This window comes from Salmo salar, chromosome ssa13 (assembly GCF_905237065.1).
Source record: "Salmo salar chromosome ssa13, Ssal_v3.1, whole genome shotgun sequence".
In the NCBI taxonomy this organism is placed as follows: domain Eukaryota; kingdom Metazoa; phylum Chordata; class Actinopteri; order Salmoniformes; family Salmonidae; genus Salmo; species Salmo salar.
In genome coordinates this window covers 21,601,996-21,628,499 of record NC_059454.1, presented here as the reverse complement: position 1 = coordinate 21,628,499, position 26,504 = coordinate 21,601,996, and the positions used below count along the sequence as shown (strand labels likewise).

The following is a 26,504-nucleotide window of genomic DNA, read 5'->3' as shown; positions in this document are numbered from 1 at the left end:
GTCCAGCTGAGCTAGCTGGGCCTTCTTAAGCTGCGTGACGAGTCCAGCCTTTCTTGTTCTTTCCTCAGTCTTCATCTTTTTCCAGGCTCTGCAATGGTATCTAATGTGGTCCTCCTTATTAGGGCCTTCAAATCTCTCAGTGGTTTCTCCTTGCCATTCTGTCTTCATCTTATCCATCTAGTCGAGGATATCATCATCTTCAGTGAAGAGCAGTTCACCCGGTCTTGCAACATCTCTGGTGGTGGGAAACATTTCCCTCAACTGTCGGTAGAGTGCTTGTTTGAAACGGGTGAAGGGCAGTTCCACTCTCGTGTTCAGTGAATTATTCACGTTCTCTCTCCTCTCTCTTCTCCTCCCACTGTCTCCTGTTTGTTAAGTTTTAATTTTTTCTTCATATTCTGTTCTCAGTCGTCTCAGTTCTTCTTCCTCTCTTCTGTTCTTTTCATTCACTGTGTGATTACCACTTAGACTTTGCTCTTTATCTTCATCATTACAACCTCGTCTGATAACCTCAACAGCGTTATCCATTTCTCTCTGTGCTTTCTTTTATTGAGCTGCCATGAGGTCCTTTGCCGTGGTAACTCTAGGATAGAGAGGTGTTGATTGAGTCTTGGCATCATTCCATATATCTCCTAGTTCTTGATACATTCTACTCGGTGGTGAGGAAGAATTATCGCCTGGAGCTACTAGTTCATTTGGGAGTAGTGGAAACTTCCCTGTCATGACGGAGGCAGGGTCTTTGATCTTTGTCAATTCCTTTTTCAAACTGGTAGCTTTCTGTTGAGTCCAGAATAGGTTACCCTTAGTTTTTAACAATCGACAAAGCGGTCACAGAAAACAAGGTGGATATTTTTTCTTTTTTTTCTTTCCCTTGGCCTTATTTTCCTGTCTTCTTTCCACAATGTCCTGCATATGTTGATATTTAGTTTTATTAAATAACCCATCCGTAGGCCATCTATATTCAGTGGGGTTTTTAGTCCAATCATGCATTTTCATGAAAATCCAGGTTAAGTCATTTTTCATAGTGGGGTATTTCTCAATTAAAAACTGTAGAGGGGTGGCGGGTTTCATTGCGACCGGCCCCTCAGACAACTCTGAGCTCCTGTCTGCCATATCTCAAATCGTTTGATTACATTTTTTTAATTAGGCTCTATGTGTAATGTGAATACAGATAAGTGAATGCAAAATAACCCTATATGTGTATAGTCTATCCCTTAACTTGCATAAGTTTATTTAAAGCAGGGTGATAAGTAAATGATAACTGAATATCATGTAATGTATGGGTGGTGTAAAATAATCGTCCTCTATGGAGCAACCACGAAATAGTAAAGGGTTCAAGATGATTTATAGCTGGTATAAACTTTGGTGTAACCTCCACAACAATCCTGGTATCTCTGTGATAATCTTCTCCTTCCAATGGAAGTAAAACTATTTATTTTTAAAATAACATGGGTCAGTAACACACGGGTAGGTCTATTTCCTAATACAGCAAGGGCGTATGCATTATGGTTTATACCCCTACAGGCAACTCTTCGAGCATCTGAACCAAATGTCCACTCAGTTAATTCAAATACACAGGCATTATATTGTTTATAACTAACTCCTGATTTAATGTCCCACCATCCAGTCATACCACACAGAAGACATGATACATAGAACAATTACAAAATACATAGAACAATTACAGAATAACTTATCAGAATAATCTCAACAATCGGCGTTAATACTTGGAATTTCGCCCTAAACCTATCACCAAGTCTCACAATAATAAACATTTAACCCAGGAATTTATAACCTATTTCCACCTAGATGGTCTGTGCTTCCTCCCACGTGTTGTGTAACAATAATTTCACACTTTCAATTATTCCGCTATTACAAAGAAATGTGGGTTCTTATAAATTTAACAGCGAGGCGCCACTTACATGCCAGAATGACTCATTAACCACAACGTGCTAAAGCAAATTACAGACATTAGATATAACAGGCGTCTGCTTACCTTATCATTTTGTAACGCTTGCACATGAATCAATGGTCAGTCCAGCAAAGTGGTCACTCGCTCCTGGCAAGCTCGCCAAAATGTTGGTCAATTTCTTTAACAAATGATCAGGTCTATATAATTACCAAACATATATTAGTAATGGAAAGGAAACACAGACTCTTTAAGTATTAAAATACTCCTTTTAGTAATACAATTGTAGGCAGAAGTTGATACAGAGTACACTTTAACAGTATATGATAGTTCTCCCCAAGTGCTGCAAAATGTCTAAGACATCCCGTAACTCATATAGCCTCCCCAATCCCCCTTACCTAACCTTCCCTAGCAACAACATTTTAATAAATCTAACCTCCCCCTGACAGCGAGAACCATCTTATCAGCAAGTAAAAACTCAGAAGTGGGTTTGACCGAAACTTGACCTTTCATCAGAAGTATTGAGTCATAATAATGTGAACGAGTGTAAGCATCTTCTGACAGGTGGCTGGTTTCATCAGGTCTGTGGCAGCCTTGTGTTCTCGGAAAACCAGATAACCACGGTGGGATCCAGACAGGAGGAGTCTCAACGTAGACGCCTTCTGATAGTGTCTGAAGGTCACAACACTCAAAAACAGGTTTTAACACACAGAGGTCTCCTGAAGAGGAGACCTTAGAGTTTATCATAACATAAATGATTAACCCTTTAAAATGTGTAAGGCCTTAGTTTAACCTTCTTCACAGATCACATTCTTGAAATGTAAAAAAACATATTGTGTGTGTTACAAAACCAACAAGGGAATATACTGTAGCATAGCTGAAAGCCTGCCTCGGGTTGCTTGTTAACAGCTGTGGGTACCCATTCAGTATGTGCTACTGTAGTGGGCAGTTTACTGACATTGTCGATGTTGTCACGATCCCAGCATATTGCCCATTAACAAGTAGATTAATTTCACTTCTATGATGTACATACCAAATTATTCTGTCAGCGGGTAATAGGGAGATATTGATATGAATGGATATGCAGTTAGATATTCCTTGTTTATTTACTAAAACCTTTACTAGTCAGACAAATCTGAAATATCAGATAGACACTGTTAAAAGCAAGGAAGCTCGACAATATATTTTTTGCAGATATCCTGTTACTAAAGCAGTGTGCTTACTACCTTGGTGAATAATAAATCAATCTGAGAAGGCTGCACTCCAAAGGGACTCTACAATGTCAATCATATCAATAGGAATCTCCTGAGAATATACTTGCAAGCCACTGTGGAGAAAAATCATTTTGAATTTGTATGGAAAACTTTATTTGATAATAAAAATAGCATTCACAGACTTCTTTTTGATAGCTACATATACATTGTGATCCATCTCAAGGAAAGAAGCTTTACTGGTTAAGTCCACATCTACTTGTACTTAGACTAATGTTATGTATAGCTTCATGGGTTAAATAAAGCTATGAACAATGTAGTATTTATATATGCATAGTGTTTTATAAAAAAAGATTGGCCCATATGCATGTAATGCTTTTATCAACACAGAGATACCATTATGTCTGGAGCACATTGCAATAATGCTTAAAGAACACAGACTGCATACAAGTGCTTTATAATAAAAAGGCAGGCTAACCATCAAGAGATATTCAAACCAACAAACAGCTTCTGATTGACCAAATAAAGTCGTCCATTTTTAGAATGTCTTTACATACCTGATTCAGAGTACATTAACATATTTCCCATGAATCATCAGGTCCATTTCAGAAATATAAACACTATCACATTCCTCACTGCAGAGGTTTCCCATAAATTTCTCTTTTGTACAAGAAAAAGGCAACATTTTATTCCTCAACGGGTTCCTATTAGTTACATTTTGAAATTCTGTACAGGTGGTGGCCGGCAGGTTCTTCTTCAAATGTTTTCTTCTTCTTTTTTTCCTTTTTTTTTACAGTACCATGGCAACAACAGTGATAAAACAATGCATTTGTTGTGGATTTTCCTATATCTTTTTAGTCGTTTTGTGAAACATAAAACAGAGAATACACACGGTTAAAGCAGCAGTCAGACTCAAGTGGTGTGACAGCATGGCTCAGCATGGCAGATAGGCCCACTTCTGTACTGGAACTTTCCATCCGTTATCATCGCAACAACGTCCCTTACATTATTACATCATCACCTAATTTCCTTGGGCAGGGAGAGGAACTTTAGAAATACTCCCATATCACCTGCATAGGATCAATGGGCCGTTGATCAATATCTGCTATATTTTTCACAGGGGAAAATTCTCCTGAAACAGGGGGATCAAATAAGCTGCCTACATTTGTATGATCAAGTCATTATAGGACTGTGGTTACTTTAAAACCACTTCACCTCTCGGTCAACCTCTCCATGCTGCATATAACTGTGAAGTAGGTTTTATGTTACAGGCTCCTGTCAGGTAACGTGTTGCTTCTACTGTCCTCTGAACAGGAATACAAAACTTTGTTCAATTGTATTTCCACCACAGGCAGTCTACTCAGACACCTCTTACTGAGAGAATTTTTTTTGTTTTCCTCCTTGGCTCATCATTACTAGACACACTGAAAAACAGAAACCCAAAACAGCCTCAGATCCTGGTGGGTTTTTAGACTTGTCTGCTCTGTGAGAGGAATATCAACAATACCTGGTGTTTTTCTCAAAAGGTGGTCTGCTTTCCCCTCTCTGATTTTTGGGGGTTTGTGGGCTTGGTAGAAAGGGGCCTGCCATACCAACTTAGAACAAAAAAATGATAATTCTACAGCAAATACAGCAGGGGTAAAAATTATTATTATTTTCAGGTTATCGGGCGTATAACTTGATCCTTTTACCGAGCTTCCTCATGGTGTGTGCCAATTAAAAATAAATAGCAAGTCAAATGCAAAAAGTATTATTTGAAATATATTACTTCATTCTAAAATGAACATTGGTTCTAAAATGTTTGTTTGCCTTCGTTCTGTATGATATTCACTAAGGTTTTCACTGCAGTCGTCCATAAAATGTCTGTACTGCCAACGTCTTGTGCTATAGTTTGCTTTATAAAGCAATTCTGGGGTGGAAAACAACATTTAAAAACATATTAAAACAAGCCCATCATGAAGTACCTGTTACCACAGTAAGGAGCATGTTTGAAACCTCAGAGGGAACACGTGGAGTCAGAGACGCCTATAAAAAAGCTAAATCACCATTTGTAATTTGATAGGCACATACACATACCTTCACTACAGTATTAACAACCTCAGTTATGCTCAAAATAACGAGAACAGAAACGTACAGTAAGAACTAAAACAAAGATTGTACTCCTGCTGTGGTATGAATCTCTGTCTGGGATCACAAGTAGTCAAATTAATCAAGCAATCAGATAAATCACATGAGTCAATCTCCTCAGAAGTCTAAGTCCAGTGTATTTACTGTGGTCTCTACAGATCGAGGGCTGAGAAGCCAGGCTCTGTCCACTCAGATGCTGAGGTCCTTGGGGCTCTCTTTGTAAAACCTTCTCTTAGGCTCTGGGAACTGGTTCGGGGCACGGCCTACTGCGTTGTTGTGGTGTTGTCCTGCCTTGTTGCTAAGTCCTGCATTGTTGTAGCCGGTGTTGTGGTGAGCAGAGGAGTTGTTCTTCAGTGTGCTGTAGTAATTCTTCAGTCTGGGAGCAGGCGCTGCAGCGTAGTTCAGCTCCTCCCTGCTGGAGCTGCTGTTTGGAGATGAGTCTCTCTCTGACCTGTAGAGTCTCTCTGGTGTTCCGTTTATCCCGTAGCTCTCATCCCTCGTCTCGGCCGACGAGTCCCTCAGGAGGTTGCCGTTCTTCAGGCTGCCTCTGTCGGGCGTACGGCCCCTGGAGAGAGACAGGGAAGAGGCCCCATTGTTGGGGCGTTCTGGGGTGGTGGCCTTCATGTCAGTCGTGCGGCCCCTGGAGCGAGACAGGGAGGAAGCCCCGTTGTTGGGGCGTTCTGGGGTGGTGGCCTCCATGTAGGCTCTGCCTGGGGTCTGGGGTTCCCTCAGGAGCCTACGGTCAAAGAGTGGTCGTTCAGGAGTGGCTGCATGACTGAGAAACCCTCCGTCGTCATACTCCCTCTCAGGTGTGCAGTCCCGGTGTGCTCGCTCTGCCCTGCGGTCCATGGACTTGGCCCGCCGTCGGTCAGGGGAAGTGTTGCGTTTACGGGTGGGCGAGCGGTCGAGAGAGCCGCGGCGCGGTCGACCATACCTCTGGTCCAGAGTACTGCTACTAGCGGAGCGTTCTCGTTCTTTCTCCGCCGCTGCAGCTGCAGCCTTCTTCCCAGAGCTGTCCTTGCGCAGAGTCTTTAAGAGTTTCGAGATGCCGCTCTCCGAGTCAGACTTCTTGAATTTGCGGCCAAGACTCTTCTTGTTGTTCCCGCCGCTGGTGCTGTTGTCCGGGGAGTGTTGTCTGGAGGTGGTGTGGTTGTTGTTCCAGGTGTGATGGTGGTGGTGGTTAAAGTGCCGGCCCGAGTGCTCCATCCTGTCCCTGTCTCGGCCCTGTCCAGCATCCTCATGGCGTGATGGTTTGTGAAGGTCTGGTGGATAACTGGACTCCGATGAGGTGTGATATCGGCTGTTTGGTGGCAGGGTTCTCACTTGCGGAGAGTTTTGTGCCCCGGGTGTGGGAGAGTGCCCGTCATGGCTGGCGTCTGGGGGAGAACAAAGATAGGACATGAGAGATATTCTCAGACTGGGTGGAGTTTAAACTAGCTAAATAATATAACCCTGGAAGCTCAGACAATTCTCTCAAACTTAAGGTTCCATAGCCATTTTCATGTGGGTGCTTCTATCTGTATTTAGTCAATACAGCCATTTTTATGGAAACCATGCACTGCCATGCACTTCCATAAACATAAACATGTTGGCAAATTGTGACAAACATATTTACTTCTGGAAAAAAAACTCAAGGGTGATATAAAAATTCTAATTTGTACACAAATGGCTTATTTGATCCTCAACCTAAATTACATAAAGGTAAACAATTGCTTAAGTATATTTTCTTTGAGTGCAATGGATTGGCACATGTAGGCGGCAGCAACACAACAGGTGCAAAACATTGCAAGTGAAGGGCTGGGCTGGGTTATCAATGACAACAAGCACCTATGACATTATTAAAAGCAAAATTATGAACAAGTCGATTATCATCATTGGGAATGGGAACTGCAGAAAAACAAAGAGCCTGAAACAAAAAACTGGAGAATGTTCTGCCAATGACTCTGCCCAATTAGGGATGTGTTGTTATGGTAGCAGCGGGTGGCGAGCAGTTGCATGAATCCATCCAGAGGTGGGCGGAGAGTAAGCAGTGCATTCTGGGTGTATGGGTCAAAAAAGCACAGTACAGGTTGAGGAGTGAGTCAGGCCACACAGCACTAAACACATACCCAGGGAGGTGCAGGTAGGAGATGGGTAGGGGGAGATGGGTTAAGTTGGTGAGGAATGTTGGGGTGCAGGGGTGGAGGGTAAAGGGTAAAGGGTTAGGAGGGTGGGTTGGAACAGACTTGGCTACAAACCGTGGTCTGATTTTGGCCCATTAAGTAGAAACAGGGCTCTCCCATCTTGTCATTTCTCATAGTACCAACAGCGAGATGAGGAGCCATCATCGCTGGAGGGAGGAGGAAGAGCCCAGAGTAAAGAAATGGAGAGGAAAGAGAGAGGAAATAAAATCAAATAAAAACAAAAAATAAAATAAAAAGAGAAATCAGAGGGTTTAGATCCTCAATGAAGACCAGAGAAAGAAAAACGTAGTTGGTTCAGTTTTCACATTTTTCTGGCTGGCAGAGAAAAGGAAAACCTAGAAAATTAACGGCTGGGTGGAATCCTTCACACAGTGACCTTTCTCAGCAGAACAGAGATAAAGATAAACATTCCCAGATGAATGAGCCAGAACATATAGTATTTGGACAAAAACAAGACTACCAGATGCTCTTATCCATAGCGATTTACAGGAGCAATTAGGGTTGCTTGCTCAAGGGCACATTAATAGATGTTTCACCCAGTTGGCTCAGGGATTTGAACCAGCAACCTTTCTTTACTGTCACAACGCTCTTAACTGCTAGGCTACGTGCCGCCACAGCAGAATGAACATTACATAATATGGCCAAATAAATCACTGATGTTAGAGCAATAACATTAAATGTCATTCAGACATCACTGGGACAGCAAATATTCAGAAAATTCTTTGTTGATCAAAGACTATAAGACATAATGTACATTTGTGTTGATATCATGATATAATAAATTCTAAAGCATTAGATCAGGACACTGAAGACACACTAAAGACTCAGAGAAATCCTGCTTACAGCAACAAGACATTGCAGACTATGGTGTCCGTTAGTCAGAGGCGGTAGTGTTAGTCACAGTATGGAGGGAACATGTACCACATCACATTGCCACACACCATATTCAGGAACAGATCCATCGCCCCTCTTGAGGACCAGGCGCGCCCTCCGGCCACCATTCTTGATCAGCTCGATGGCGCGTGCATGCTTCATGTTCTTTGTGCTCTCGCTGTTGATCTCCAGGATCTCATCTCCCACCTGTGTGTGCAGAGTGAAGAAGGGAGGCTGTTTAATGAGACAACCAGACAATTGATCCCAGGAGATATTAACTGTCTATAACATAAATATTATTATCAAAGTACAACAGAGTAGATCATATTTTTTTCATGGAGCATACCCTCATCTTGCCATTCCTGACAGCCGCCCCATCCTCAGCCAGCCTCAACACATAAAGGTCCATGTTATACTCCCGTCCTCCTCTCAGGCTGAACCCAAAGCCTTTACTGTCCCGCTCCAGATCCACAGAGTAGAACTCTGCATCCTGAGAGAGAGAGAGACAGAAAGAAAAATGTATTAACAGAGGGGGAAGTGCGAATGCCCACAATGCGTGGGCCAACAGGCGTGTCAATAGGTGAGTCCTTACATCAGGACTAATCAAGCCGAGTCCAGCAAAAACTCACACAAAATCGATGGAGGTACAATACTCTGGAACCAATGAATAATAAATGCTGCCTTAGCCTGTGAGAGGGGCGCAGAGCCCAGAGCAAGGGCACTGCAAGGGCTGGACACAGGCTTACCACACTCATTAAAAGTTTGGCTTTTTTATTGATTTGGCTGATAGCTTGATTAATTGATTGATTAGATTGCTTTGATGATTTGAAAGACATTCTTCATCTCAGGATGAAGCTGCACTGTGTGTTCTTGTAGAGAGATGATTTACTGTTCCCTGCTTTGGGGATTGATTTTAACAGAACAATAGACATGTTTGTCTTTACCTGTGAGGGCAGAGCCTGTGTTGGAGGAGGTGGAGGGGGAGCCTGTTTCAACTTTGAGTTATTCCTGGAAAATAAAATTATTCATATGAACACAACGATATGAAAGTACATCATATTCATATAGAAGTAATCTTTCATATCATTTATCATATTAATGAAGTATGTTCCAAAAAGCCTGTTTATGAATAATAATAACTCACCGAGGCTCTGTGGCAGTTTGGGGTGTGTGCGTGGTGGTGATGGTGGCAATCTTCTCAGCATTGGTCAACAGAGACGCGTTGGAGGACTCTGTGGAAACACAAATTGAGGATTATGGGTAAGGTCATGACCTCTAATCTGAAAGTAATACATGGATTCTGGTAAAATCTTAAAGAAAAACAAAATTAATCCGCTCACTGTTAGATGCTCTAAAAGTGCTCTTTTGTTAAACAAACAATTTGTTTTGACTTGCAACTGGGTCCTGGTCAGGACTGCTGTCGCTTGACAACACATCTCTGTACAGGAATTTTGCTCTCCAGAGAACACAGCCTCCCCTCAAGGCTGCTCTGTTCAACCTGACGCTGACTGCCTATGATGTTGTCATCTACCATTTTGCTCACCAGCCCGAACATCAAAAGAAAACAAGCCTCTCCGCTTCAGTCATTCCGTTTTTTTAAATTCCAAGGGGAAAGAAAAATACATAAAAAAAGTACAAATAGTACAAAAGTACAAAAATACATTAAAAAAGTACAAATAGTCTTCTTCCTTTCTTGAAAATCTAATTGTGTTGCACCACAAGCCACAGCACGACAGCCCACATTAGTCATTATAGACATTGGTTACTTATAAAGGGAATGGGGTTCTGCCTGAAGTTAGCGACAGCACCAGCCTGACTCATTCATCCTTCTCTCCCCCTCTCCCTCGCCACCCTGACAGCCCTGCCTGCCTTCCCCCATGGACTACTCTGGCGGACACAACCTGAACGATTCAAGAACAAATATCGCCACACAAAATGACACCGTCTGGCTGAGGAAGGTCGTGCCTGAATGGCTTCTATCTCTGAGTGTTGTTCTGCCATTAAAATAAAATTGTAGACTACAATTATACTGAACAAAAGCATAAAACGCAACATGCAACAATTTCAAAGATTTTACTAAGGTACAGTTCACATTTTGCACAAGGAGAGTTTTAAAGATATATTGAAGTGTCACAAAACTGTTAGAATCAGAGGACTCAAAAAATACTGTTTTGAAATGTTTAGGGGGCAAGCAAGGAATAAGGCGTTTAAGAAATTGACGAACTCTCGAGCAGCCTGATTTTGTCCTATATAAAACATCATAGAAATTAAGCACAGAGCAGAATAGATGAAGCTCATTTTATTTAACCTTTATTTAACAAGGCAAGTCAGTTAAGAACAAATTCTTATTTACAATGACGACCTACCCCGGCCAAACCCTAACCCGGACGACGCTGGGCCAATTGTGCGCCGCCCTATGGGACTCCCAATCACAGCCAGTTGTGATACAGCCTGGAATCAAACCCGGGTATATAATGACGCCTCTAGGAGTGAGATGCAGTGCCTTAAACCGCTGCGCCACTCGGGAACCCAGCAAAGAGGGGTTAACTTTGCTGATAAAATCATTGACAACAAAAATGACCCTAAAAAGCTTTGGAAATCATTTAAGGATACACACAATCACAGCACCAGATCAGGTGTTGCTAATGTGTGCTTCTACAGGTTCAGGAGTATTGCTGGGAAAGGTACTTTCTTGTATACTGGAGCCTCAGAGTCGAATGATTTGCCTTTGCCCATAAAAATGACGTTGTCTTTGGGCAGCTGTCACGACAGTGACGGATGGTGGCGCACCTCCTCGGCCGGGCGGAGCTCGGCGGTCGTCGTCGCCGGCCTACTAGCTACCATCGATCCCTTTTTGTTTCACTTTCGTTTGGTTAGGTCTAGGTAGGCACGCACCTGTTTTGGGTTAGTCATTAGTAAGGGGGGGTTATTTAGGTTAGCGTAGGATGTATGTGGTTGTACGTGATTGTGTTGCTTGTCCGGGTTTTTGTGCGAAAAGAACGTGTACTGAGTTTTCCTTCTGCCAGTGGTTTATTTTATTTGTGTACACCACCGCAGAATCTTTAAGGGCTGCGCCCCTATACTTTGTCGACCACATACAGTGCTTCAAATAAAGAAGTGTGGTCACGAACTTTCTGTCTCCTGCGCCTGACTCTACCTCTCCTGTTGTTCCTCGAGCCAGCCCGTGACAGAAATCACGTACCACAACTTAATGGAGTCAGCAGGAGCTTCAGCGCCAGCCATGTCCATGGAGGAAACCGTAGACCAACACTCCACCCTGCTCCACCGGCTGGGGAACGCCATGGATCAGGTGTTGGCGCGCCTGGAGAGCTGGGACCGACGCGCTCTCGGCCCCCTGAACGCGGCAGGCCAACAGCCTGCGCCCCCACCAGCACCCACAGCACCCAGTACCAGTGGGGTGAAACTCGCTCCCCCCAGGGAGTACGATGGAACGGCCGCTGGGTGTAAGGGCTTCTTACTCCAGTTGGAGTTATACCTTGCGACCGTTCGTCCCTCTCCCTCGGGGGAGGAGAGCGTCAGCGTCCTCGTCTCCTGTGTCACGGGTAAGGCCCTGGAATGGGCAAACGCCGTGTGGGACAGTCCGGACTCAGCCAGGGACAACTACCCAGAGTTCACCCGCCGCTTTCAGGCAGTATTCGATCATCCCCCGGAGGGGAGAGCGGCGGGTGAGCGGCTGTTTCACCTGAGGCAGGAGACGAGGAGCGCGCAGGATTTCGCTCCCGAGTTCCGGACCCTGGCCGCGGGAGCAGGGTGGAATGAGAGGGCCCTTATAGATCACTACCGTTGTAGTTTGAGGGAGGACGTCCGCCGGGAATTAGCCTGTCGGGACACGACCCACACACTGGACCAACTGGTGGATCTGTCCATCCGACTGGACAATCTGCTGGCCGCCCGCGGACGTCCAACCCGGGCCCTGCTCATTCCACCCTCCAGCCCTCCTGCTCCCACGCCTATGGAGATAGGGGGGGCAGCAGCCAGGAAGACTGGAGGGGGAGGTCGCTCCTGCACCTCATGTGGTCGCAGAGGGCACACTGTGGACCGGTGCTGGGGAGACTCCCCTAGGAGTCCAGAAGGCAGGCAGAGCGCTCCTTTGACACCTCAGGTGAGTCAGCACCAGCCTCACCCAGACCCCCCTGTCTGTCACATGTATGTGTCAGTGTCTTTTCCTGGTTTCTCCTCTCACTCCCGGTTTAAGGCGCTAGTCGATTCAGGCGCAGCAGGGAGTTTTATGGACCGTGGGGTCGCGGCTAAGTTAGGGATTCCCCTGGTCCAGTTGGACCAACCCTTCCCCGTGCACGCGCTAGACAGTCGACCACTAGGGTCAGGGCTGGTCAGGGAGGTCACTGTGCCTCTGGTCATGGTAATGCGGGGGGGTCATGAGGAGCGGATTAGTCTTTTCCTCATCGATTCCCCCACGTTTCCAGTGGTTCTAGGGATTCCCTGGCTAGCCACTCACAACCCTAAGATTTCGTGGGGACAGAGGGCTCTTAAGGGGTGGTCAAATGAGTGCTCGGGCAGGTGCATAGGAGTTTCCATCGGTGCGACTACGGTGGAGAGTCCAGACCAAGTCTCCACCGTGCACATTCCCTCAGAGTATGCCAATTTGGCTATCGCCTTCAGTAAAACGAAGGCGACCCAATTACCACCTCATCGACGAGGAGACTGTGCGATAAACCTCCAGGTGGGCGCTGCCCTTCCTCGTAGTCACGTTTATCCCCTGTCTCAGGAGGAAACAGCGGCTATGGAGACATACGTCACTGAGTCCTTGAGGCAGGGATACATTCGGCCATCTCACTCACCCGTCTCCTCGAGCTTCTTTTTCGTGAAGAAGAAGGAGGGAGGTCTGCGCCCGTGCATTCACTATAGAGGTCTAAATGCCATCACAGTGGGTTTCAGTTACCCACTACCTCTCATCGCCTCGGCGATGGAGTCATTTCACGGGGCGCGCTTCTTCACGAAATTGGATCTCAGGAGCGCATATAATCTGGTGCGTATCCGAGGAGGTGACGAGTGGAAAACTGCATTTAGTACCACATCTGGCCATTATGAGTACCTCGTCATGCCGTATGGGTTAAAGAATGCTCCCGCAGTCTTTCAATCCTTTGTGGACGAGATTCTCCGGGACCTGCTCGGTCAGGGTGTAGTGGTGTACATCGATGACATTCTGGTCTACTCCGCTACACGCGCCGAGCATGTGTCTCTGGTGCGTAAAGTGCTTGGGCGACTGGTGGAGCATGACCTATACGTCAAGGCTGAGAAATGTGAGTTTTCCAAACCAGCCGTCTCTTTCTTGGGGTATCGCATTTCCTCATCAGGGGTAGTGATGGAATGTGACCGCGTCTCAGCCGTGCGTAATTGGCCGACTCCCACCACGGTGAAGGAGGTGCAGCGGTTTTTGGGATTTGCCAATTACTACCGGAGGTTTATCCGGGGCTTTGGGCAGGTGGCGGCTCCCATTACCTCACTGTTGAAGGGGGGCCCGGTGCGGTTGCAGTGGTCCACGGAGGCGGACAGGGCCTTTAGTCGTCTGAAGGTTTTGTTCACCGACGCTCCGGTGCTGGCGCACCCGGACCCCTCTTTGCCCTTCATAGTGGAGGTGGACGCGTCCGAGGCTGGGGTAGGAGCCGTGCTGTCCCAGCGCTCGGGCGCCCCCCCCCAAGCTCCGCCCCTGCGCCTTCTTCTCTAGGAAGTTGAGTCCGGCGGAGCGTAACTATGATGGGTGGGACAGGGAGCTGTTGGCTGTGGTCAGAGCCCTGAAGGTGTGGAGACATTGGCTTGAGGGGGCGCGTCACCCTTTTCTCATCTGGACTGACCACCGCAATCTGGAGTACATCCGGGCGGCGAGGAGACTGAACCCGCGTCAAGCCAAGTGGGCGATGTTCTTTACGAGATTTCGGTTTAACATCTCGTATATCCCAGGTTCCCGGAACACTAAGGCCGACGCACTGTCTCGTCTCCATGACGCCAAGGAACGTCCACCGATCCCACGCCCATACTTCCAGCCTCCTGCCTGGTGGCACCGGTGGTCTGGGAGGTGGACGCGGACATCGAGCGGGCGTTACGGACGGAGCCTACTCCTCCGCAGTGTCCAGTGGGTCGTAAGTACGTTCCGCTCGGTGTTCGCGATCGGCTGATTCGGTGGGCTCACACGCTTCCCTCCTCGGGTCACCGAGGGGTTGAGCGGACAGTGCGTGGTCTTAGTGGGAGATACTGGTGGCCCACCTTGGTGAGGGACGTGAGGCACTATGTCTCCTCCTGTTCGGTGTGTGCTCAGAGTAAGGCTCCCAGGCACCTGCCTAGAGGGAAATTACAACCCCTCCCGGTTCCACAACGACCATGGTCCCACCTGGCGGTGGATTTCTTGACCGATCTCCCGCCGTCTCAGGGCAACACTACGATCCTGGTCGTTGTGGACCGGTTTTCTAAGTCCTGCCGTCTGCTTCCGTTACCCGGTCTTCCTACGGCCCTGCAGACCGCGGAAGCCTTATTCTCCCACGTCTTCCGGCACTACGGGGTGCCCGAGGATATCGTCTCAGATTGAGGCCCCCAGTTCACGTCCCGAGTGTGGCGGGCGTTTATGGAGCGACTGGGGGTTTCGGTCAGTCTGACCTCGGGGTTTCACCTCGAAAGTAATGGGCAGGTGGAAAGGGTAAACCAGGAGGTGGGCAGGTTCCTGCGGTCCTACTGCCAGGACCGGCCAGGGGAGTGGGCAAGGTTCGTGCCATGGGCCGAAATGGCTCAGAACTCTTTGCGCCACTCCTCCACCAACATGTCACCATTCCAATGTGTGTTGGGTTATCAGCCGGTCCTGGGGCCATGGCATCAGAGCCAGACGGAGGCCCCTGCGGTGGAGGAATGGGTTCAGCGCTCAAGGGAGACCTGGAATGCTGTGCAGGAATCCCTGGAACGAGCCAGGGAGCGACAAAAAGCGAGCGCTGACCGGCACCGCAGCGAGGCCCCCGTGTTCACCCCAGGGGAGAGAGTCTGGCTCTCGACCCGGAACCTGCCCCTCCGCCTGCCCTGCCGGAAGCTGGGTCCGCGGTTTGTGGGGCCATTTAAAGTCCTGAGGAGAATAAACGAGGTGTGTTACAGATTACAACTTCCTTCTTATTATCGTATTAACCCCTCGTTTCATGTGTCCCTCCTCAGGCCGGTGGTAGCTGGTCCGCTGCAGGAAAATGAGGTACGGGAGGTCTCTCCACCCCCCCTGGACATCGGGGGGCCCCCGGCGTACACAGTCCGGTCCATCTTGGACTCCAGACGCCGGGCGAGGGGCCTGCAGCACCTCGTGGACTCCTACGGGTACGGCCCGTAGGAGAGGTGCTGGGTACCGGTGGAGGACATACTGGACCCAGCGCTCATCCGGGAGTTCCACAGCCTCCATCCGGATCGCCCTGCGCCTCGCCCTCCGGGGCGTCCTCGAGGCCGGCGTCGGCGCGCTGCGGGAGCCGCGCGTCAGGGGGGGAGTACTGTCACGACAGTGACGGATGGTGGCGCCCCTCCTCGGCCGGGCGGAGCTCGGCGGTCGTCGTCGCCGGGCCTACTAGCTACCGTCGATCCCTTTTTGTTTCACTTTCGTTTGGTTAGGTCTAGGTAGGCACGCACCTGTTTTGGGTTAGTCATTAGTAAGGGGGGGTTATTTAGGTTAGCGTAGGATGTATGTGGTTGTATGTGTTGCTTGTCCGGGTTTTTGTGCGAAAAGAACGTGTACTGAGTTTTCCTTCTGCCAGTGGTTTATTTTATTTGTGTACACCACCGCAGAATCTTTAAGGGCTGCGCCCCTATACTTTGTCGACCACATACAGTGCTTCAAATAAAGAAGTGTGGTCACGAACTTTCTGTCTCCTGCGCCTCACTCTACCTCTCCTGTTGTTCCTCGAGCCAGCCCGTGACAGCAGCTTTAAAAATCAAGTAAAAAACGATTTGTCATCTGTGCCCATATGACTGTCCCCTACGATGTAACTGCAATGATGAGATAGATCTTCTTCTTTGTTTTTATGTTTTATTATCTCGCTCTCAATACTGTGTTCAACCGTGTTTGATCTTGCCTAGCCATCTTGTTTCAAGAAGACCACAATGGAAATAAGTCCCAGACTTTGTGTGTTATCCTCCATGATTTAACTCATGTATGGCTTTTTCAAGTTTTATGTGTGCTTGTTTTTTTTTAAATGGTTGAATTAATAAAAGATTTAAAAAAGGAAATCAGTCCATTGAAATAAATTAATTTGATTTACATGACTGGGAATACAGATATGCATCTGTTAGACACAGATACCTTGAAAAAAAAGCCTCATGCAGCACGACACATCTCCTTCGCATAGAGTTGATCAGACTGTTGATTGTGGCCTGTGGAATGTTGTCCCACTCCTCTTAGTTGGCTGTGCGAAGTTGCTTGATATTGGTGAGAACTGGAACAATCTGTTGTACACATCAAACCAGAGCATCCCAAACATGCTCAACGGGTGACACGTCTGGTGAGTATGCAGGCCATGGAGGAACTGGGACATGTTCAGCTTACAGAAATTGTGTACAAATCCTTGCGACATGGGGCCATGCATTATCATGCTGAAACATGAGGAGATGGCGGCAGATGAATGGCATGACAATGGGCCTCATGATCTCGTCAAGGTATCTCTGTGCATTCAAATTGCCATTATTAAAATGCAATTGTGTTCGCTGTCCGTAGCCTATGCCTTCCCATACCATAACCCCACTGCAACCATGGGGCAGTCTGTTCACAACGTTGACATCAGCAAACCGCTCGCCCACACGACGACAATACAGTCGTGGCAAAAAGTTTTGAGAATGACACAAATATTAATTTTCACAGTCTGCTGGCTCAGTTTGTATGATGGCAATTTGCATATACTCCAGAATGTTATAAAGAGTGATCAGATGAATTGCAATTAATTACAAAGGCCCTATTTGCCATGCAAATGACCTGAATCCCCAAAAAACATTTCCACTACATTTCAGCCCTGCCACAAAAGGACTAGCTGACATCATGTCAGTGATTCTCTCGTTAACACAGGTGTGAGTGTTGACGAGGACAAGGCTGGAGACCACTCTGTCATGCTGATTGAGTTCGAATAACAGACTGGAAGCTTCAAAAGGAGGGTGGTGCTTGGAATCATTGTTCTCCTCTATCAATCATGGTTACCTGCAAGGAAACACGTGCCGTCATCATTGCTTTGCACAAAAAGGGCTTCACAGGCAAGGATATTGCTGCCAGTAAGATTGCACCTAAATCAACCATTTATCGGATCATCAAGAACTTCAAGGAGAGCGGTTCAATTGTTGTGAAGAAGGCTTCAGGGCGCCCAAGAAAGTCCAGCAAGCGCCAGGACCGTCTACTAAAGTTGATTCAGCTGCGGGATCGGGGCACCACTAGTACAGAGCTTGCTCAGGAATGGCAGCAGGCAGGTGTGAGTGCATCTGCATGCACAGTGAGGCAAAGACTTTTGGAGGATGGCCTGGTGTAAAGAAGGGCAGCAAAGAAGCCACTTCTCTCCAGGAAAAACATCAGGGACAGACTGATATTCTGCAAAAGGTACAGGGATTGGACTGCTGAGTCATTTTATCTGATGAATCCCCTTTCTGATTGTTTGGGGCATCCGGAAAAAAGCTTGTCCGGAGAAGACAAGGTGAGCGCTACCATCAGTCCTGTGTCATGCCAACAGTAAAGCATCCTGAGATCATTAATGTGTGGGGTTGCTTCTCAGCCAAGGGAGTGGGCTCACTCACAATTTTGCCTAAGAACACAGCCATGAATAAAGAATGGTACCAACACATCCTCTGAGAGCAACTTCTCCCAACCATCCAGGAGCAGTTAATGCCTTTTCCAGCATGATGGAGCACGTTGCCATAAGGCAAAAGTGATAACTAAGTGGCTCGGGGAACAAAACATTGATATTTTGGGTCCATGGCCAGGAAACTCCCCAGACCTTAATCCCATTGAGAACTTGTGGTCAATCCTCAAGAGGCGGGTGGACAAACAAAAACCCACAAATTCTGACAAACTCCAAGCATTGATTATGCAAGAATGGGCTGCCATCAGTCAGGATGTGGCCCAGAAGTTAATTGACAGCATGCCAGGGCGGATTGCAGAGGTCTTGAAAAAGAAGGGTCAATACTGCAAATATTGACTCTTTATCAACTTCATGTAATTGTCAATAAAAGCCTTTGACACTTATGAAATGCTTGTAATTATACTTCAGTATTCCATAGTAACATCTGACAAAAATATCTAAAGACACTGAAGCAACAAACTTTGTGGAAATTAATATTTGTGTCATTCTCAAAACTTTTGGCCACGACTGTGCATTCTCTAAAACGATGTTGGAGGTGGACATTCGTTAGAAAATCCTTTTGCAACAGCTCGTGTACATTCCTGCAGTCAGCATGCCAATTGCATGCTCCCTGTAGCATTGTGTTGAGTGAAAAAATGTTGGCCTTGCCACTTGGTCCGCGCATACTCTGAGTACGCGGCCTTGTGAATGTTGACCTGTTTAAAGGTCTTGCTCACATTGGCTACGGAGAGCATGATCACACAGTCATCTGGAGCAGCTGGTGATCTCATGCATGCTTCAGTGTTGCTTGCCTCGAAGCAAGCATAAAAGGCATTTAGTTCGTCTGGTAGGCTCGTGTCACGGAGCAGCTCGCGGCTGGGTTTCCCTTTGTAGTCCGTAACAGTTTTCAAGCCCTGCCACATCCGACGAACATCAGAGCCGGTGTAGTAGGATTCAATCTTAGTCCTGTATTGACGCTTTGTCTGTTTGATGGTTTCGTCTGAGGGCATAGCGGGATTTCTTATAAGCGTCCAGATTCGTGTCTCGCTCCTTGTAAGCGGCAGCTCTTGCCTTTAGCTCGGTGCGGATGTTGCCTGGATGTTGTCATTGTGATCTTTAAAAAAACTGCCACGCTTTGTTTAATGAGTGGTTTTGCATTTTCTTCTAATTTGTGTTTGTGCTACTGATTCTCCTCCTCTCTCATCTTAATTAAGCTACATTTTACCAGTCTGTCTAGAACAGGGATGGGATACTTTGATGGCGGTGGGGGCCACAAAAAAAATTGAACTCATCATGAGGGGCCGCAGTGGCTCGTGGGTCTGCATACCCACATCCATATCCTCACGTAGGGGCCAAATCTCTCAGCTCAGCCAATGAAAGGGCATTCTAGTGGCTGGCTTTATTGTCGTTCTGGGACATGGAACAACACATGCCTACTCATGGGGAAGGAGACAGCTTCCTGTCACAGACTGTTCCTGCCATAACCAGTATTAAGTATGCATTTCCTGCCACCTTGTTCCATTTAGACTGAGGAGATTAACACTAACAGGATGCACTGATTACATATACACTACATTTAACTTTTTTTCTTCATTACAAAGTAGCAGCCAATACCAAATTGACGGACTGCAGTTCATCAAAATGACATGAGTGTGTCTATCAGCCGCTGTACTACAATCAACACACACATACTGTATGTCAACTGACAAATTCATCTCTGATATGGTTTCAGTCTCAGGGATATTCACAAGCTCTGGGTCGAAGTCAACCTTAGGTACAATGCAGCCGTTTTTTTATCTCAATATCAAATAATTTCTGGGTAAAAATTAAGTACCTTACAGTAAGTGTTTTCAATTAAACGGTCAAAAATGAATAAAAATAGCTTTTTTAGCAAAGAGCAATTTTTCAAGCAAAAATGTTGCTAGGACTGTTCATGGAGAGGAGAGGGGGAAACTGAAAACTAGCTGTTATTGGCAGAGAGGTTTGGAACTCTCTTTCTTATTTGTCTATTAACTCATTTACCGCTTGGTGATGTCACCAGGCAGATCAAAACTCCATTCCACCAAACAGGCTTTTCAAACAGCTCTTACACTAAAAGGGCATCATTTTCACAATTTCACAGTATTATTCTAACCTCATAGTGTGAAAATATAAAAAACTTTTTTTTTTTTTTTTTTACTTCACTGGGCCTTTAACCATAAGAGAGGAAAACTTAAAACTAACTACAGAAAAGTATCGAGTGACTTCCTTCTCATTCACAGTCTCCCATTTTGAGCACAGGGCAGGGAGCATGGCCTCTCGCAGCCCAAGGTAGCTCCCCAGGTTGGTGCTTCTGCCAGGTGCTTCTGCCAGTGCACAGCCGTGGTGCCAGCTGACTCCCACTAGGCCATGAATAACTCTCCTCCCTACTGCATTATAAAACAGCCCAGAGAAAAAAAAACAGTCTTACCGTCACCCGGTATGATTCTCAGAGAGACGGTGTTCCCTGCCTCCTTGATCAGGTTGACGATGTCCGAGTGGGACTTATTGGTGATGGAGCAGCCGTTGACGGACAGGATGCGGTCGCCAACCTTCAGTTTCCCACAGCGGTCCGCAGGGCTCCCCTCGATGATGCGCCCTATTTTGTGGGGCATGGCCACACATGCATTTCCAGCTTTGATGTTAATGTGTAGTAAGTGTGTGTGTGTGGGTGGGTGTTAATGTGATTTGGTTATTGATTACATAATTCGATTATGGGAAGAGAAAAAGAGGATGGGAAAAGAAAAGAGAAGGAAAAAAGAGAAAGGGAAGCAAAGGGTTAATCATCCAAACCCCCATAGGCCATTCACCCAGAGAGCACCACCCAAGAACCACCCAAGAACCAGCCAACTGTTGCACTTGAAACAATGGTCCAATCAAGAAGCATGCATGCGGAACACAGGTTACATCCCTATTGGTGGACAGACTTGTATTGGGTGGTCATTAAGGAATTAATGGTCTGGGAGAATACACTTTCCCTTGTCTCTGTCGCTTTCTCTACTGTTGTCCTCTGCACCCCTGACGTGCTAATCGATGGGACTTAAATGACATGGAACTGGTCTGGGCCCTTCGTGGCCCCCACTCAGGAGGCTATCAATAGCCTTGACACGGCCTTACGATTGTCCTCCACTCCCCATCGGAGCCAGGGATTGATGTGGAGGATACAGCCTACGCCACAGCGGAGTGGTAAGTCACTGGAGATAACTGAGTTTCTGGCCCTCGGAATGGCTCAGAGAATGAGATGGATTCCTAAAGAGTGACACTGAGGAATCTCAGGATCCTCGCAGACATCAAGAGAGTAACATGCACTACAGTATATCAGAAAGGCTACAGACAGAGAGATGCTAGCATTGCATGGGGCTGTACAAGGAGAGTGACAGTGTTCAATACAGCACATCTTGTTTACAGAGCAGCTCTGAACAGACCCTAAGGAGCCCTCTCTCCCTCCCCCATCCCTTGCTCACCCCTCTCTCCCTCCATCCCTCCTCCTCTCTACCTCTCTCTCTTCCCGTCTCTCTCCATTCCTCCCCCCTCTTTCTCTCCCCCTCCCGCTCTCCATCCCTCCCACATCCATATTTATCACATCACCTTGTGCTACCAGCTCCCCTCCCTACGCCTTGATTAAAAACTGCACTTGCATCCTGTCACTCTATCCAAATAATGAGATATGGGACATTACGGGGTGTGACAAATACCCAGGATTTAATACCCAATCTGCTGAGCACACCAGCACACATGAGTTCATTATGGGAGGATGGGCTGGGCTGGAGGGAGAAAAGGGGTTTGCATAGTATGATGTACGGGAGAGGGATAAAGCCAGCGGAAAGCTCTTTGTCCGTCACAATACCCTAAAACATCTATGGCCCTTTCAGGCTAAAGAAGAATCCATAGATAGTGCATGTCCATCCGTTTGTGATCATGTCTCTCTATGGGACCTATACTAGTAGAAGGAGAGATTGGATAGAGGAACAACCCTTATCAGCACATTCATTCATCCCATCCCCACAGGGGTGATGGGGCTAAAGCAGTAGGCACAGCGAGAGAGAATGAGACAGGAAGAAACTCTCAAATGATACCCACATAGGGCTCTGGTCTGGTCAGAAGTACTGCAATACATTGAGAATATACAGCTCTGGTCTGGTCAGAAGTACTGCAATACATGGAGAATATAGAGTATAATTTGAGACACCGACAGAGACAGTTGAGACAGAGACAGGTATTGTCACTCTCAGTCTGAGGACCCAGCTGCAGACGATGCAGGCGAGCACATTCAGGTCACCCGTAAAAAAAGAGACAAGTCTCAATGGGATTTCTCCTGCTTGTATAAATGATACATAAAAATCGAATCAAACTTTGTCAGATGCGCCGAATTCAACAGACCTTACCGTGAAATGCTTACTTACAAGCCCTTAAAATGCAGTTCAAGAAAGAGTTAAGAAAATATTTACCAAATAAACTAAAGTAAAAAATTATAAAAAGTAACACAATACAATAACAAGGCAATATACAGGGGGTAACAGTACAGAGTTAATGTGTGGGAGTACCTCTACTTTCTATTTTATGGGGCTTCAGCTACAGCCCACAGGATCAATGGAACCGGGCCCTTTGCATGGCACAGTAGCTAACAAAACATATATTTGATAGTAGCCTGGCCCTATAGCATGTTTCACACCATGCTACATCTTCCTGGTCATCAGGCGAGCTGTGTTAGGAGACCTTGGAGTGACATTGGTGCTGCAAACTCATCAGTGGGAGCTTGATACCACATTTGTTCAGAGGAGGACATTTAAAATCCCTCGTTGACGGCTGAGTGACCTTAATGGGGCCAATTTCACTATTTTGCTTTCATAGATAAACGGTATGGACAGCTATAGATTGTGCTCAGTGGAACTTCAATTACATGCTGAGTGAATCAGCCAGGGTCGGCTACAAGTCTGCCTTTTGAATCTGTGATGATGGTGTTTTTGATAAAGCATCAACCAGGCTTATCCCTGGCAGTGAATGTGTCTGGGCACATAAAGAGATTTCTGTTTCCCTAAGCTCATGATTGTTGGGTTTGTGACCTCGGGGCTGTGTCGTTAAGTCCACTCCCGTCAGAAACGGATGCCCTGCTATTAATAAAGCAGGTGGGAACTCAATGAGGAGTGACTGTCAAAATATTGTAATTCCACCCCCAAGAAATGATCAATCATGTCACTGAGTGGCAAGCGGACTGGCGGGCAGTGCTGATGCACTGTTAGGGTTGTGTGCTTACTGGAGTGCTTGCTTGGCAGAATCATGCTTTTTCACAATTTCCTTGTCTCACTTTGAAAACTTTGAGAGGGACTTTTTAAGGAAATAGGTTGTCTAAATAACATCAGGAGTGTTCTGTTATTAGTTTTTAGGCTTAGCGCCTACACAATCACTTGAGAACTGTTCTTGAGCATAAGTTAACCTTTAAAGGGTTGCTTGTCAAAAAATATTGTTAATACTGTGTATGTACAGGTAACTGCCAAAATAAAGGAAACACCAACATAAAGTGTGTTAATAGGGCGTTGGGCCACCACAGCTTCAATGCGCCTTGGCCTAGATTCTAGTGTCTGGAACTGTACTGGAGGGATGCAACATTATTCTTCCACAAGAAATTCCATAATTTGGTCTTTTGCTGATGGTGGTGAAAAACGTTGTCTCAGGCGTGATAGAGAATCTCAGCATAGCATATGGTTTACATAATTTTCATGCTCATCAAACCATTCAGTGACCACTCATGCCATATGGATGGGGGCATTGTCATCCTATGGGGGCATAGCCATGGTATTCAAAATAATGGCCAAAACAATGACCTGCCCAGCATTTTTAACTGGTTCAGATCTTTATTTTGCTGGTCGGAACAGTGGAACGAAATTACTATTTAGTAGCTTCTGTTCAGAACTAAATAATTTAGGTTCCAACCCCTGATACTTACTATCCCTCAGGTACTTGTCTTTACATTATTTTGGCTGTTCTAAATAATGTCACGGGTCTGGTTGGATCTGATTGTCATGGGTCTTGGGTATGTGTAATTTTAACTGATCCGACAGTGACTGCTGCAATAGCGATAGAGAGACATTTTATAATTTATGCTGCTGCTCTTTACTTTTCACGAGAGGGGTGTGTGTAGCTTGTTGTTGGCCAATCATAAGTCATCAAAGTGACAATAGGCTACAGTCATAGAGCCTCCATGTGGGGCAAAAGTTAGGAGAAATCTAATCAATGGAAGATGGAATTAAAATGAAGGAATTCAAAGTTAAAGGAGAAGGATAGGCTACAATGACCAAGAGCCAACAGGTAGGCTGCTACTGTATATTCTGAATGGAGTTGTTGTTATTTGTAATCGTGTAGGACGAGAAAGCGCATGCAGCCTCAATTAGCCTAGCTAGCTTCTCCCGGTTTGATGCAGTCAAGACAGGCACTAGTAATCATATTGGATGATGAATAACCTAGCTATGGCAGCTATTAGTCTACTATAGTGTGAGTCAGCCTGGTTGGTTGCGGTCTCTTGTCTCTCCCTCCCTCCTCCCTGTTACTGTGTCACTCGGTCAAACTCCTAGTAGCCTACACACTCACACAGCCCCTGCTAGAGCATCACCACTCTCTACCTCTCTTATGCTTTATCATCTCCGGTTAACTAAGTATCTTATTAAAAAATATATTTCTCTGCTGCTTCCCTAACTCGGATCGGACCGGGTTGTCCTCGGGTCTGTTCGGAACCACAGTAAAGTCAATCAGCAGATCAGGCTTCGCCAAGATTACATGCCAGATTTAACCATATTTTCAGTTCAACCCAGCTCAACCGAGAGCAAATGATAACTGATTCTCAGTTGACAAAAAATTGCAACTAAACCCAGCATAGTAGCAAAGTCTAGCTCACCATAACCCAGCCCACCGTAGTATTGCCCATCCCACTCAGCTCACCATAACCCAGCCCACCTTAGTATTGCCCATCCCACTCAGCTCACCATAACCCAGCCCACCGTAGTATTGCCCATCCCACTCAGCTCACCATAACCCAGCCCACCGTAGTATTGCCCATCCCACTCAGCTCACCATAACCCAGCCCACCGTAGTATTGCCCATCCCACTCAGCTCACCATAACCCAGCCCACCGTAGTATTGCCCATCCCACTCAGCTCACCATGACCCAGTCCACCGTAGTATTGCCCATCCCACTCAGCTCACCATAACCCAGCCCACCGTAGTATTGCCCATCCCACTCAGCTCACCATAACCCAGCCCACCGTAGTATTGCCCATCCCACTCAGCTCACCATAACCCAGCCCACCGTAGTATTGCCCATCCCACTCAGCTCACCATAACCCAGCCCACCGTAGTATTGCCCATCACACTCAGCTCACCATAACCCAGCCCACCGTAGTATTGCCCATCCCACTCAGTTCACCATAACCCAGCCCACCGTAGTATTGCCCATCCCACTCAGCTCACCATAACCCAGCCCACCGTAGTATTGCCCATCCCACTCAGCTCACCATAACCCAGCCCACCGTAGTATTGCCCATCCCACTCAGCTCACCATAACCCAGCCCACCGTAACATTGCCCATCCCACTCAGCTCACCATAACCCAGCCCACCGTAACATTGCCCATCCCACTCAGCTCACCATAACCCAGCCCACCGTAACATTGCCCATCCCACTCAGCTCACCATAACCCAGCCCACCGTAACATTGCCCATCCCACTCAGCTCACCATAACCCAGCCCACCGTAACATTGCCCATCCCACTCAGCTCACCATAACCCAGCCCACCGTAGCATTGCCCATCCCACTCACCCAAAGTAGTCCCAGCATCAGGCCTGGAGACCGACGACACAATGACGAATCCGAAGCCCTCATTCTCTCCGCGTTGGATCTCCATGTCATATGGCTGCAGGGCTGCGGGGACCACAGCACTGCCGGAGCCCCCTCCTCCCCCACTGCCGATCCCACTGGTGGAGCCACTGCCGGAGCTGACTGTGTTGAGGGAGTTCTGGCTGCCCTGGGGGGTCCGCTTGCCCTCTGTCAGGGAGGGGGCCTGGGTGCTGCTGTGGTGCGACGAGGCCGGGGACGGGGGCACGTCACCCTCCCCTTTACCCACTGAAGAAGAGATGGGGGGAATGAAGAGGTGGACAGGCAATATAAAAACGGTGTTCAGCTAATATATTTTTTTTCTTCTCCTTATGTTTGGCAGGGGCTAGTGATAGTTCACTGAGCCAATAAGCAATAGGTTTTAACTAGCGTGGGTAGTGTAGGTGGCCGCTGTTGTGGAGTGTGTGGTGAGTGTGTGTGGGTGAGTGTGTGTAGGTGAGTGTTTGCCTGTGTATGCATATGCCTATGCTGTCTCTGTGACCAGTCCTCAC

The 26,504-nt window shown here is 46.8% G+C and overlaps 1 protein-coding gene across 14 annotated transcripts in view; it reads right to left on the bottom strand.

The window, feature by feature from the left end:
• Positions 1–3,252: 3,252 nt before the first annotated feature.
• The window catches only part of LOC106566645 (membrane-associated guanylate kinase, WW and PDZ domain-containing protein 1), a 196,715-nt gene continuing 173,463 nt past the window's right edge, over positions 3,253–26,504 (bottom strand). For 11 of the 14 annotated variants that reach the window (XM_014134868.2, XM_014134866.2, XM_014134869.2 and 8 more), the window contains 7 exons: positions 25,939–26,241; positions 20,562–20,765; positions 9,448–9,535; positions 9,248–9,311; positions 8,650–8,793; positions 8,372–8,510; positions 3,253–6,623 (listed from right to left, as the gene is read on the bottom strand). In XM_014134868.2, coding sequence (XP_013990343.2) covers positions 5,437–6,623; positions 8,372–8,510; positions 8,650–8,793; positions 9,248–9,311; positions 9,448–9,535; positions 20,562–20,765; positions 25,939–26,241 — 2,129 coding nt within the window. In that variant the 3' untranslated portion in view covers positions 3,253–5,436. Of the gene's footprint in view, positions 6,624–7,484; positions 7,577–8,371; positions 8,511–8,649; positions 8,794–9,247; positions 9,312–9,447; positions 9,536–20,561; positions 20,766–25,938; positions 26,242–26,504 lie in introns of all 14 variants that reach the window. The other 3 variants (XM_045693040.1, XM_014134876.2, XM_045693037.1) reach the window with 2 other exon arrangements.